Here is a 14,831-nt window from a genome sequence, read left to right as displayed (position 1 = left end):
GTCAGTAACCATAGTAACTTACTCTGTCAACCTCACCTGATTGAGAGCAGCTTTTCTTTGGTCAACCCAGAGATTCTTACCATCTCCTCCCCATTTTAAAGCACAAGTGGTGAACCTCATTCATTAATACATTCATTAGGATCACACAGAAACCATATCAGTGACGTATATGTCTTATGTGCTTTTATGGACGATTCAGTATGAAGAGGCTGAAGTCATTCATAGCGATGTATTTTGATTTCAGGAGAGCAATTTAGGAGCAGTTTTTGTCATTTCTCTGCTCGTTTATATTATGTTATATATATATACACACACATCTCTAAATTATCCGATGGTGCGGACGCATACATCACCACAGCGACAGTAATCGTAATGTGAAAATCACTTAGAGTAGTTCACATTCTAAATGTAAATTCTGTCATCATTTATATGACATATTGTATGTCTTATAAAAAAAAGACAAGGAGACAGAATGGCTGAACTCTTAACTTTAATTGAATGTTTACTTCTTCTTGGACACACCCACAGTACGACCGCGACGTCCAGTTGTCTTGGTGTGCTGACCACGCACACGCAGACTAGAGAAAAAAGAAGGCAAGGGTTACATGAAGTCTGAAATGACAAAATGAGCACAGACTGTGCTGCTAATGCAGAGAATTTTCATTTCTATCCATCTAAACGACTCTGATCCACCCCGATCAAACTCACATGTCTTTAACTCTAGGAATAGGCAGCACAGACTGATCGGGGCATGACATCAAAGTACAGAAAGAGCCATTCTAAAGGGTAACTGCTCACAGCTGGAGCTTAACTATGCAGGAAAGACCTGACAGGACAGCGTCGAGAACCTCTGTCCTAAACAAGTTCATTTATCTATATAGCACATTTAAAACAGACACAAGACTGACTTAAGTGCTGTACATGAGAAACAATAACCAAAATCAGACAAACAGAAATAAAAAAACTATTAACAACCAGAGGAAAACAGATCAGCACTAAGAGAACACAGAAATGAGCATAAAAACACCATAAAATGGAATAAGGGTGGGTTATTGGTAGTCAAGATCAAACAAGTATGTTTTCAAGTGAGATTTAAAACTGGGAAGAGAAGGTCAACATAAGATGCTGATCCAAGAACATGTGACCCTGATGGATAAGACTACACCTAGCTTTTAGTCAGACTGTGGACATGAGCAGAGCTTTTCACGTTCATGAGAGAATAATTGATGTCCAGTGGCTTGTTTTCTGTTTAGTTGAGCAGTGACACTCACCCCCAGAAGTGGCGCAGACCGCGGTGAGCACGGATCTTCTTCAGCCTCTCCAGATCTTCTCTCAGTTTGTTGTCCAGACCATTGGCAAGGACCTTGAGAAACAACATTTCATCATTTAGCCATACCATTCACGTTCATCACTTTTTCCAACTTAAGACCAACATTTCACATTTAGCATGACGAGAACATCGACTTTCAACAATAAAAGAACACACAGAGGGACGATTACACAGTGTATGACATTAACCGTTGTCCTTCCGACAAGTACATTTGTCATTCACTTGTCCCGAATACAAAGATTACATCGTTGTAGTTCATCTGTGGACCTCATTCACACAGAAAAGCCAAATGAAAACAACAGGATTCCACCATCTAGTTATATGGACTCAATGCAGTTATCCATTGATTATTGTCACACAAACACATACCTGCAAACTCTGTGGAGGTGAAAAAGGTGACTTGTATACTGTATCTTATAAACAGGTTAAGTCATATTGTGAAATGCTATTTCCATTACACTACATGTCCTAAAAGCCATGTTTCACATGTAACAGTCTGCTTTTTTAAAATGTGTACATCGAATGCTGTTTATTTCATGGTTTCATTGGTTTATCGGGGGGAGCTGGGTTTTTTTGGATGTATAAGTGGGTTGCAGTGTTTACCCTATATTTACTGCTTTGGGGAGGGTATATGCGTTCTCTATATTTTCTTTGTGGCAGGTGTCCGGACAATATATTTCAATAAATAATATTTAATGAACTGAGACCAGTCGAATATGAATATAAAAAGTGAACATCTAATGTTTAATCAGGCCATTTATTTTATATTCTAATGCACAGTTTGTAGGCTCTGGTGCTAAAGCGAAGTCCTAGTGGCCTATTTTAATATTTAATTAAACTACTGACAACAAAATGTAACAACTGAAATGAATTTATCTCATAGAAGTACTTACAAAGTTACTAACAAGTAGCCTTTCCATGCATTCATACTACAACTGATTCTAAATAACCTCACATTAAAACAGGATTCATTATGAAATGCTCTTAACATGCTATTGATATTGGTAATATCATTCATGCTAAAACAAGACGTTATGGTTTATAATGTCACAAACCTATATAGCAAACCGTAAACTGACTGACAGCTAAAATACTTTATTACTGCAGCATTTTGTTTACTTAAGCATTGCAGTAAAAGTGTTCATTTATTGACCTGCTCTTGGTGTCCGCAGGTCTTTATATGCGACGCGTCTTTGGCGGGAGAAGCAGCGTTCTCAGAGCGGAAAGGGTTCAAATGAAGAGCGTTTGGCACTATATGAAGGTATTGTAAGATATCGGCCAAATATAGTCAACATAAATGTCCCTGAGTGCGCGGGATGTGTACAGAAAAAGTCTGATGACGTGAATGGTTCATTCAGTCTCGCAGTGCGGATGGAACAAAGGAAAGCTGGGTGAAAACCTGTCATCCGGTGGTGACTGGACTGCTTGTCAGGGGCAGGGAGTGCGTCTTCTGTATGTAGCCATTTTCACCACCCTGGTAATGTTTTTATCTGTTTGCTTTTCAGGTGGTTGACCCGACATATTGACACGTGCTCTCTGTCTGCTGGTGGGAGTGTGCTTACATGTGTGTGCGAGCACGCATTGGGACAGAACTCAATACGGAGAGCAAATGAGAATTGTTAATGTAGAGACTAAAATGACCATAATGATATTTAGTTTTTTTAATAAAATACCCCCATTCCCCACAGAAAAAAATAACCTTCACATAAATGACCTATTTTTGATTCAAAACGGCCCAAATTTTTTTTGCCTAAAAGTGACTAGTTTGCAGGTATGCAAACAATTTATAACACCACACAGCTCTGTATAATGCACTCATTCTTATTCTTAGCACTGACCAATGTTTTTCATTGCACTTTTAGCGGATTCATCTACACACGCGTGCGTGCCTTCGAACTGTTGTATTGAATGCATGTTCGCTCTCATAGTTGTGCAGTGTGCTCTTACAGAGGCTGTGATTGGCTCCTGTACTCGTGCATCTGACCTAATCACAGCCATGCTAATATAAGAGCACGCTATACACACCTGTTCCAGCAATATTACATTAATAATGGCACCAGATGGAACTCAACAAAGGAGACATCTTATTTTGTCTAACATTATGTTAGACCCGGAAGACTTTTCATTTCATACGGTCATGTGACCGCGATTACATTGAGAGAATACACCTATTGTGATGACATGATATCCATAATATTGTTACATGTTTAGTGAGGTAAAAAGAATCACTTCCAAAGCACAGAGCAGAGAAAGAGTTCACTTTAACCTTGAGTTTCTTACATTTGTTCAAAATGACAGAATTTGTATTTTTGTGTTAACTATCACTTTAAGCACTGTGGGTGTATCATACAGGACTCTTGAGTCTCTCCATCAGATAACCTCACATGCATGATGCACCATTCACACACATTTTCCTCAACCACCACAATGCTACAAAAACAATTCTTTATGATCATGATTTTGCTTTGTTTTTCAGTAACCCTTGTTAGTTTGTTTCATTTATTTTGACGTTAAATGTTTTTGACGAGTCGTTTTCATCTTGTTTTAGCTTTTATTTAGGACAGTCCTGGAGGGCCACAGTCCTGCAGAGTTTAGCTCAAACTTGGCTCAACACACCTGTTTGGAAGTTTCAAGTCTCCTTTGTGAGTTTGATTAGCTGTTCGGGTGTTTATTAGGGTTGAGGCTAAACTTTGCAGGACACCGGCCCTCCAGGACTGACTTTGGACACCCCTGATTTAGGATAATATCATTGTAAAGGTCAAAACAAGTACAAGCTTGTATAACGGTGACAAACCATGTGAAGTGTTGTGAGCTCGATCATTAAAAGAACCTTTGAAAAGTGCAAACAAACAGTTGTCTATCCGTACCTGACTGTACTTTCCATCTTTAACATCCTTCTGTCTGTTGAGGAACCAGTCTGGGATTTTGTACTGGCGAGGGTTCTGCATAATGGTCACGACTCTCTCAACCTGCATCATTTAAAAGATGAATAAACCTCATTTGATTTAAGCATCAACTGTTCAACACTGAGCGACACACTCACCTCATCTTCAGTGAGTTCTCCAGCCCTCTTACTCAGGTCAATATCAGCCTTCCTCAATACCACATGAGCGTATCGCCGTCCAACACCCTGCAAGAGAAACGTTGGCACATCACTCAAGAGTTATGAACAGACATCAGTGCGTTCCGTTAGTAACATTACTCACCTTGATGGCAGTGATGGCGAAGGCGATTTTACGTCTTCCATCGATGTTTGTGTTAAGAACACGCAGAATATGCTGGAACTTCTCTGGAATGACGAGCGACTGCGAGAACAAAGAAGAGCCACCATTGGATGATGCTCAAAACTCTGTACTTGCCTTCACTACACACATTTATATTGGTGTAGACGTTAAACACGCATATTAAGTGGTTTTCCATTCTTGGATACAATTAAAGCCAGTCGACAAACATCTCTTTATTCTAATCTATTAATGCTGACGCTTCAGCTAACTCTAGATTTTACAACTAGCTGGAATACACTTCATTCAAGACTTTTACAATCTGAACAGACTAAAATCTTAAACTAGATATCACACACTTACAGACTTTTTGAGAGTTTCAGATAGAAACACGCAAACTGATCAAATCTGCAGACTGACAGACTTTCTGCAACAAGACCAGACTGAAAATCTGAGCAAAAGTCTAGTAGTGTATTTAAGCCTTAATGTATATGCCAGTAGAACTTATCACTGAAACTTCATTCACGACACCAAATAAAATGTAAGTTTAATCAACAACCGGGTTTATGTCGGCCGTGTTATCCATAAGAAGCAGTCACGTTGATATACAGTTTACGTAACGGCTGTTAGACAAACTATTTCAATGTTTAAGCCATTCAACATCTACAGATAATAACAAAAAGAAAAGGAATTTTATGCTTCTGCTATATTCATCTGCACCAGCGCGCGACTGTGAGATCGGACTTTTATTCACTCACATGATCAATCTATACTTCACATCACAAAAATTTTAACCAGCATATAACAAACACGACATAAATGTGTCAGTTGTTACAACTGTGAAAAGATTCTAAGCCAAAACAAGAAGATGTTGAAAGATATCATTCAGTTTTTTGAGGATTTCGATCGGCACTCACCATCTTGGACGCTGGTTCCGCGCAAAGAGGAAGTTTACACGTTCTCGCGAGAATTTTTACCACCAGCTCGAGAACTTATACAGGAAGCGATTGCTTCAATTGAAGCATGCTGTTTAAATATAATTATGATGCAGTCATTGTCACTTTGTACACTTCACTAAATATTGCAGAACATTTACTCATTTTTAAAATATGTCCCTTAGTGTTTTATCGCGTTAAATTAAAGAACATAACAGCGGTCCAAATATCCGCGGAACTAAATATAAATGGGAAGTCAATACGGACGGGATGTATAGTTTAGACTACATGCAGACGGGAATTGTAGTTTTATGTCCAACGATCGAGATGGCGGAAGCACAGACTGTATGTGCTGATTCTTCTGTTGATTATGTGTCTGGTGCGATGGCTTATTTACAGAATGAGGTAAAGAGTTTTCATTTATTTTATATCAGAATCAGTAACGTATTCAACTGTACGTAATTGACGCATTTAAATCTTGATAAACGTCATAAACACGGGGGGCTGACACTCGGACTGTTTGTGTTTCTGAATGAAGCATCACAAATATCACACACAACAACAACAACAACCCCCTAAATGAAAACACAAGCACACACTTTTATTAAAAACTCTTTGAATGGAGAAAAATACTATTAAGTGTTACCAAACCTGAAAATAAAACAGCTGTGTGAAGTCATGAACTCTGGAGTACAGAGTTGCGTGCGTGTCCGTGTGCCTGCATGCGTGCGTGTGTATGTGTGCGTGTGTGCGTGTGTTCACTCAGGCGGTTCTGTTGTTTGCCCACGGCTGTCATCAGATGTGAAGCATGTTTATATCATGTGTGTGTGTTTTGTGTGTTGGTAGAAATCATCTGATCCACTGAATCTTGGTGATCTGGATCTCACAACAGATGAGTTCATTCTGGATGAGGTGGACAGTAAGTTCTCCATTATCTTAACAAATCCTTTTCTTAAGGACACTTTTAGGGTAATGCAGTTGCTTTTAAAGTGATATTTCACCCAGAAATTAAAACTCTGTTATCATTAACTCACCATTGAGTTGTTCTAAATCTGTACAAATGTCTTTGTTCTGATGAACACAGAGAAAGATATTTGGAAGAATGCTTGCTATAACCAGACAGATTTTGCTCCCCATTGATCCCCTTTTAAATGTGATAAGAAATAAATAAAGTACATCAAATACAAATGGGTAGTCGACAAATAAAAATGTGCCCTATGGTCTGGCAGTAAAGTATTAGAATAAAACGAACAATCAAAATAAATCTCTCTTACGCTATTTTATATAATATAAATATTGGTCATTTAAATGTAATATTTGTTTTCTAAGCCACTACTGCAATCCTTTCAGATAAACTAGCCAATTCATCTTCTTTGTGTTTACGGAAGTTATGTAATGACTCAAACAGGAACTGCCCGACCTGGGCATGCAAATCATAAATGATTAATATAAGCTTACCGTTGTGAATCGGGCGGGACTGTATGTTCACTTTTTTTGCAGATAACACCAGTGCTATAGAGTTTTAAAGTTTTGTAGCACAAGCCACACCGTTGTAGCACAAGTATACGTCTGTTATCATCTTTAAAAAAAACAAAAATGCAGGTCGTCAAATAAATAGACAGGCAACTGACAAAGGACATTAAAGTTATACAAATGGATAAATAATGGCAATATAATTTTTTGTTTTAAACAAATTCTTTTTCCCTTTTAAATTTTAAGTTTGGTATTTTCAATGCTGTAAATACATTTGTCCATAAAAACACTGTATACTTTAGTATTAACTAGAGTAAACTACAGTAAAATTCTTTTGTACTATATTTATGTGCTGTTTGACAGTAGCTTCACACAAACAGTTAAATGCTCGTAAAATAAACTTCAAACAACTCTTAGGATGGAGTTAATGTGTTCAAGTCCTTGCATAGTAAGATTAAGACAAATTCAGAAGTGTTGCACTTGTAACATGTTTAAGAGCAGCTCATTCACTCACAGACACGCAGAACAAACAGAGGAAATTGAATTGTTTCCATATTTTCCCACATCATTCAGATCGTAGGGCTCTAGATCAATGGAATCGATGCAGCTGGAAGACAGGTTTTAATTGCAAAACATAAATAAATAGTGGTGCTCCGTTACTTAACCTCACACACGAACAAGCACAAGACAAATGCACTTCACATGGACAAGCGGCTCTGTCTAATGCACCTGCCAAACTGTTTCATACGTGTGCTATGAACACCACACAATGGATTTCAAATGCAACGAACAAGGTGTGCTTTAACTGCAGACAGTCAGCTTTCATTTGAGGGTATTTACATCCAAATCAGGTGTGATACACAGATTTTCAGGGCTGCCAAAGCTTCACTCTTCTCCCCCAAACATTGTAGCTCGTGAACCTCATTCGCGGTAGACCAATCACAGCAGACTAGACCATCTGCCCAATCATAGAAAACTAGACCCTATGACCATTCACAGCAGACTAGACCCTCTGACCAATCACATCAGACTAGACCCTATGACCAATCACATCAGACTAGACCCTCTGACCGATCACAGCAGACTAGACCATCTAACCTATCACAGCAGACTAGACCATCTAACCTATCACAGCAGACTAAATCCTCTGGCAAATCACATCACACTAGACCCTCTGACCAATCACAGCAGACTTGACCCTCTGACCAATCACATCAGACTAGACCCTCTGACCAATCACAGCAGATTAGACCCTATGACCAATCACATCAGACTAGACCCTCTGACCAATCACAGCAGACTAGACCATCTAACCTATCACAGCAGACTAGACCATCTGACCAATCACAGCAGATTAGACCCTATGACCAATCACATCAGACTAGACCTTCTGACCAATCACAGCAGACTAGACCATCTAACCAATCACAGCAGACTAGACCATCTAACCTATCACAGCAGACTAAATCCTCTGACAAATCACATCAGACTAGACCCTCTGACCAATCACATCAGACTAGACCCTGTGACCAATCACATCAGACTAGACCATGTGACCAATCACATCAGACTAGACCCTGTGACCAATCACATCAGACTAGACCCTGTGACCAATCACATCAGACTAGACCCTGTGACCAATCACATCAGACTAGACCCTGTGACCAATCACATCAGACTAGACCCTGTGACCAATCACATCAGACTAGACCCTGTGACCAATCACAGCAGACTAGACCCTCTGACCAATCACATCAGACTAGACCCTGACTAGACCCCATGACCAATCACACAGACTAGATCCTCTGACAAATCATATCAGACTAGACCCTCTGACCAATCACAGCAGACTAGACCCTCTGACCAATCACAGCAGACTAGACCCTTTGACCAATCACAGCAGACTAGACCCTCTGACCAATCACATCAGACTAGACCCTCTGACCAATCACAGCAGACTAGGCTAGCAGAAAGGACTGGATTGGTCGAATAAATCGCAGATCGAATCATTTGAGAGTCAGTCAAGAAGCAAGGAAAGAATAACTGCCTATTATTACAAAATAATAGTGTTTTTACATCTTCTATGGACATAAACTTGTTGTTGGAAACCAGAGTAGAACATTAAAAATCCCTAGTTATGTTCTCTTTAAACATTTTTTTTTTTTAGTGGTGTGACGTCACTTTCCACCCCATGTGGTTTAAAATAATCATCTCAAACAGGTGGGGTTCGTTTGTGCTCGATTTGTGTCTTAACTGTCCCTACCAATAATTTCGACCAAACAATGAATCTACACATGTAACCACCGATTTCCGTCTGTTTCATGTGTTTTTACTTATTTGATTTAACATTTGGGATATGGGTAAGGGCTAGGCTAATTTGTCCAGGCATCATTTCATTGAAATTAAAAGCTTTAACAACTGCAAGTCTGTAAAGATAGCTCAGTTTGTGGGACACAAATGGCAAGTTTCAGTTTCTGCAGTAAGTTCCAACCTCCGTAGCTTAATGATTGGCTTTGCCTTCTCTCGCTAACGTGTGATGTAGGCTGCAGCTGATTCAGTTGTACAAACTAAATGCCAAAGCTCTATCAACAAGTTGCGATGAGCATGATTAAGGAGGCTACTGTAAGAAAACATTCTTACCAAGAGTTTATTGACAAAGATATGGGAGAAGTTGCATCACATCCATTCAGGAATAGTGTTTTTCCCAATGCATGACAATCCCCTATTAAAGGGATAGTTCATACTAAAATAAATGAGCTGTTTATTTACTCCCCCTTAGGCCATCCCAGATGTAGGTGACCATGTTTCTTGAGCAGAACGATAAAGAGACTTATGTAAATGGCTGCCATGCCTTCAAGAGTTCTGAAAGCACACATATTTAACACAAACGTGATCCCCGCGGCTCCTGGTGACATATTGAGGTTCTGTGAAGTGAATCGATCGGTTCTTGCAATAATTTGAACTAGGGTTAAAAAGTGAGGTGCGTCTAGGCACGAGCTGCGCAGATTCGCATCTTCTTTATACCACGCAAAGTTGGGCATTTATAAATCCAGGCGTGTGTCATCCGTACAGCGCGAGCTGTGTTCTGTCACAACGTCTCTAAAGGCAGTCGCAAACTGGACAAGAAGCACAGTGACACGTCTACGACATGCAAGATTTATCTTTAATAACAATTTAATTATGTAATGAGTGATGTCAGCAATCTCTTATTTTTCTTTTCTCAGTTCACATTCAAGCAAATCTTGAGGATGATCTGGTGAAGGAGGCTCTGAAGACGGTGAGATACATGTAAAGTATGCCATTTGTGTGTTGTATTTGTGTGCCTGCTTGTTTTTATGTGTGTGTGTTACGTTCGTGCAAGTTCTGTGTGTGTGTGTTATATTTGTGTGCCTGCTTGTTTTTGTGTGTGTGTGTTGCGTGCGTGTCTGTGTTTGTTGCATGCTTGTGTGTTTTTTGTGTGTTGCGTGTGTGCGTGTTTGTTGTGTGTGTGTGCGTTTGTGTTTTGTGTGTGTGTGTTGTGTGCGTGTCTGTGTTTGTTGCATGCTTGTGTGTTTTTTGTGTGTTTGTGTTGCGTGTGTGCGTGTTTGTTGTGTGTGTGTGTGTGTGTGTGCGTTTGTGTTTTGTGTGTGTGTGTTGCGTGCGTGTCTGTGTTTGTGTGTGTTGCATGCGTGTGTGTTTTTTGTGTGCGCGCGTTTGTGTGTTTTGTGTGATGTGTGTGTTTTGTTTGGGCGCGTGTGTGTGTTTGGTGTGTTTGATGTCCTCACTAGTGTATAACGTGTTTCTCTGGGCACAGGGTGTTGACCTGCGTCAGTACTCTAAACAGGTCGAGACAGAACTTCAGCGCATTGAACAAGCATCGATCAAAGACTGTATCCACACTGTAAACCATTTCACGTTAGAATCTCAAGAAAAAAAGAGAAATGCTTTTCCTTATCAGTTAAATAAAGTGCTGCTACTTAAATCTGATATCAGCACAAATGAAAGAAATGTCAACAGATGTGGCATAAACGTACCACACAATGTAAATTATTTGTTAGTGTGCATTTGAGATCAGTTGATGCTTTATTATCATTTAGATTTTCCTTAAGCGGAGTATTGTTTCTTTCTTGATTTGTGTGACATGTATCTGGAGATTCACCTGATTCCTATAGCTGGTAGGACTGTTTCATGAAAAGCACATATGCCTGGTTTCCACTGAGCATTACGGTTGATCACAGTACAGTTCGGTACGCTTCGTCACGGGTGACCATTATCAGGCTTGTGTTTCCACTGACAACAGGTAGGCTTGGTGTACGCCGGAGAGTAGTGATTGACGTTGTAAAAAGGTTCAATAAAAGCAAGGAAGGACGCGGGAACCGGCGAACATTTAAATAAAGTTTAATCAAAATAAACAAACAATAACAAGGAAGTCCGGCACCTCACGACTGCCGGCCACAAGAAAATAAATACAAACTTAAAACATATGACCGGGTCCTCTCTCGTCAACAGTCCCGTCGCTCGTCCTCTTATGCACACGATTTCCTCGGTGAGATATGCGGGACCGGTTTGCGCACAGCTGATTCCAACCATCACTCACGCCACCGGCCCCGCCTCACGGGTCTCGTCCCACCTCCCTCACCACAAACGTCATTATCACTCATCAAAGTAATCTGTAAATGGCACTTCATGTTGTAGTTCCCCCAAAGAGTACAGACACCAAGAGGAGCAACTATGGTGCTTTTTTGAGAGAAAACAGTGCAGCTGCCATTTTGGGGTGAAATGCTTGATATTTGACAAGGTTTCTAGAGAGCCAAGGCTTTTGTCGTCATGTATTATCATCATTCAGGTTGAATTTCAGGTTTAATGTTTTATTTTTTAAACAAAGCAGCTGATATTGCCATTGCCACAGCAGATTCGCTTTCACCCAAAAATGGCAGAGGCCCACGTGTTGCAATGGAAAGTTCTCACGTTGTCACAAGTGACGATTCTCTGTAAACCAATCAGCGTTCTGCAGTAAGACTAGCTCCACCCATTAGGTTCCGTCACTATTGGTACTATTGTGCTAGGTACCCTTACGAAAGGATCCCAAACAAGTAGTACGGTACTGTACCGTACCACTTAGTGGAAACGAGGCATTAGGGATCGAGTGAGAACTCTTATACAGTCTTATAATACCTTTAAACTGGATAAAAGAAGGTGAATACAAAGGGTTTGGTTTACAGCTATTACATTGTGTTACATACTGTCATACTGCCACCGGGAGTAAGAATGAGGACTTGTCATGTTATTGAGAAGCCTTGACATCAGCTGATGTAGATATTAAAGAGAGTCAGAACATTGCCTCTTTACACAACCAGATCACAGCCTGTGACTCAATCCTAGAGGTGAGTTTACACTCTTATCTCTTGACAAAGCTTCAGGGACACTTGATTTTGTCTGAAGATTTGCGTTCTACCTTGTTTACCTTGACTTTATACCCTTTTCAATATTTACTGCATATATTTGTCAAGTTGGAGGAGTACACTAGCATAATAACATGATCATTTTCAGTGTGTTCTTTGGGACAGATTTACACTAAAATGTATTCTTTTATCCACATCCACTTAGAAATGAGAGAATATTGGACATTCTGTAGTCGTAGTATTGTAGTTCACCAAGCACAGGAGACGAGATTTCTCTCAGATGTATTTGATGTATGTGTAATCTTGTCTCTCTAGCGCATGGAGGGCATGTTGAGCAGTTTTCAGAGCGACCTGTCGTCCATCAGCAGTGAGATTCAGACACTACAGCAGCAGTCCGTCAGCATGAACATGAGACTGAAGAACAGACAGGCTGTCCGCAGTCAGCTCAGCCAGCTGGTGGATGAACTGGTCGTTCCCAGCACAATGATCTCGTAAGACTGAAAGTGGTTGCTTGTCACCAGACATTGGAACTCCTCCACTAATTATTGTGTAGTTTTTCCGTATTCATACACACATTTGAACTTCTCATGAAAACGTTCGTCCTAATTCACAACACATGTGTACGCACATGAATTTGACTTTGTGATTTGTATGTGAAAACATTTGTACGTTCACGCACAGATTTGTGCACACGTATGCTCAGTGAATGAGACAAAGGGTCTGTCTTCTGTTCTTAAACAGTCAAATCAATACTATTCTGTTTGATGAGAAGAGCTGTGTGTTGTGTTGCAGTGTGATTTTGGACAGTCCGGTCACGGAGCAAGAGTTTCTGGAGCAACTTCATGAGCTCAACAACAAGATCAACTTTGCTAAAGAGCTCAGCTTCAGAGAGACACTCGCCTGCTCAGACATACAAGACATTGTAGATCGTCTCAAAATCAAAGTGAGAAAAATCTTTTGTAGATATACCAAAAGACGAACTGAATCGCTTTGGAACGCGAGGCATGATTTGATGTGTAGACGTAATATCAACTGAAAAATGCAGAGAGCCCGATACATATCGAGTGGCACAAATGACACACCAGTGATGTGTCATTTGAAGCTTGTTATTTACGTTGGTGAGTGATCAAGACTGTGATTTCTGAACTCTTCCATAGAGCCTTAACCATAAATATTCCGTGCAGACTTGAGACGGCTCAAATACGTTTTGTTTTATTAGCAGATTTGCACGTATGATTGACAGATATGTTCCGCTCTGTGCTATCGTGTCCCTGAATCGGAGGACACTCACGTGTACCTGCTGGCGTGACACTAACATGAAATCCCCTATCTCCCATCTTGTGTATAATGCGTCATTCACCATGTAGGACATAATAAATGTGCAAACAAGTGGCTGATTTGAGGCGCCGCTTCATCAGCTCTCATTGTGAAGTGGGCGGAACTCTTGGGATTGTAAAGCGGATGTGATTGGAAAAGAACTTTGACAAATGGTGAAGTGTAGTGTGATGTCATGGAATTTCTAGATTTGTTTGAGCGCACATGCCCATTATCTCCTAAATGCATTTTTTTTTTTTACAGCGCTTAATAGCAACTCAGTTTATTGACGTCCTTAAGGCTGACTCATTTTTAATAAAATAAAAAATACTTTTAATTTGATTTCACTGGGTCTTTAAAGGTGAACTGTGTTGTTTCTGTCCTTCTAATTTCACCAAACAGAACTGCTTATATAATGACAATTAGTCTTACATGGTGTTTGACAGCAGAATACTTCAATGGAATGAAATGTTGATTAGTCGACAAAACACAGTTAATAGTTTTATGTTTTTTATGGTAATTAATGCACAGATACTTCCCGCAGGCTGTCTCGAAAATCCGTGAGTTCATTCTGCAGAAAATCTATTCGTTCAGGAAGCCCATGACCAACTATCAGATCCCTCAGAACACCTTACTCAAGTACAGGTACAGAACGCATAACCCGACTACAGGTACAGAACACACAACTCGAGTACAGGTACAGAATGCAGAACCCGAATACAGGTACAGAACACACAACTCGAGTACAGGTACACAACACACAACTCAAGTACAGGTACAGAACGCATAACCTGACTACAGGTACAGAACACACAAATCGAGTACAGGTACACAACACACAACTCAAGTACAGGTACAGAACGCATAACCTGACTACAGGTACAGAACACACAACTCGAGTACAGGTACAGAACACACAACTCGAGTACAGGTACAGAACACACAACTCGAGTACAGGTACAGAACACACAACTCGAGTACAGGTACAGAACACACAACTCGAGTACAGGTACAGAACACACAAATCGAGTACAGGTACACAACACACAACTCGAGTACAGGTACACAACACACAACTCAAGTACAGGTACAGAACGCATAACCCGACTATAGGTACAGAACACACAAATCGAGTACAGGTACACAACACACAACTCAAGTACAGGTACAGAACGCA

The 14,831-nt window shown here is 40.2% G+C and overlaps 2 protein-coding genes across 2 annotated transcripts in view; one reads left to right on the top strand and one right to left on the bottom strand.

Annotated features, from left to right (window-relative positions):
• Positions 1-473: 473 nt before the first annotated feature.
• On the bottom strand, positions 474-5,614 carry rps18 (ribosomal protein S18). The gene is made up of 6 exons (XM_056741319.1): positions 5,469-5,614; positions 4,537-4,635; positions 4,374-4,460; positions 4,198-4,299; positions 1,272-1,363; positions 474-578 (listed from the first exon to the last, which is right to left on the bottom strand). The coding sequence occupies exons 1-6, from the start codon at positions 5,469-5,471 to the stop codon at positions 503-505; spliced, it is 459 nt and encodes a 152-aa protein (XP_056597297.1). The 5' UTR covers positions 5,472-5,614; the 3' UTR covers positions 474-502.
• Positions 5,615-5,739: 125 nt separating this feature from the next.
• Positions 5,740-14,831, top strand: part of vps52 (VPS52 subunit of GARP complex) — a 38,697-nt gene continuing 29,605 nt past the window's right edge. Inside the window, exons 1-8 of the mRNA XM_056741316.1 lie at positions 5,740-5,891; positions 6,333-6,405; positions 10,184-10,236; positions 10,753-10,828; positions 12,255-12,322; positions 12,656-12,831; positions 13,133-13,283; positions 14,199-14,299. Coding sequence (XP_056597294.1) covers positions 5,757-5,891; positions 6,333-6,405; positions 10,184-10,236; positions 10,753-10,828; positions 12,255-12,322; positions 12,656-12,831; positions 13,133-13,283; positions 14,199-14,299 — 833 coding nt within the window. The 5' untranslated portion in view covers positions 5,740-5,756. The remainder of the gene's footprint in view (positions 5,892-6,332; positions 6,406-10,183; positions 10,237-10,752; positions 10,829-12,254; positions 12,323-12,655; positions 12,832-13,132; positions 13,284-14,198; positions 14,300-14,831) is intronic.

This window comes from Triplophysa dalaica, chromosome 25, assembly GCF_015846415.1.
Source record: "Triplophysa dalaica isolate WHDGS20190420 chromosome 25, ASM1584641v1, whole genome shotgun sequence".
Classification (NCBI taxonomy): Eukaryota; Metazoa; Chordata; class Actinopteri; order Cypriniformes; family Nemacheilidae; genus Triplophysa; species Triplophysa dalaica.
Note: the sequence above shows the minus strand (reverse complement) of the source record. Positions and strands in the feature narration are given on the sequence as shown.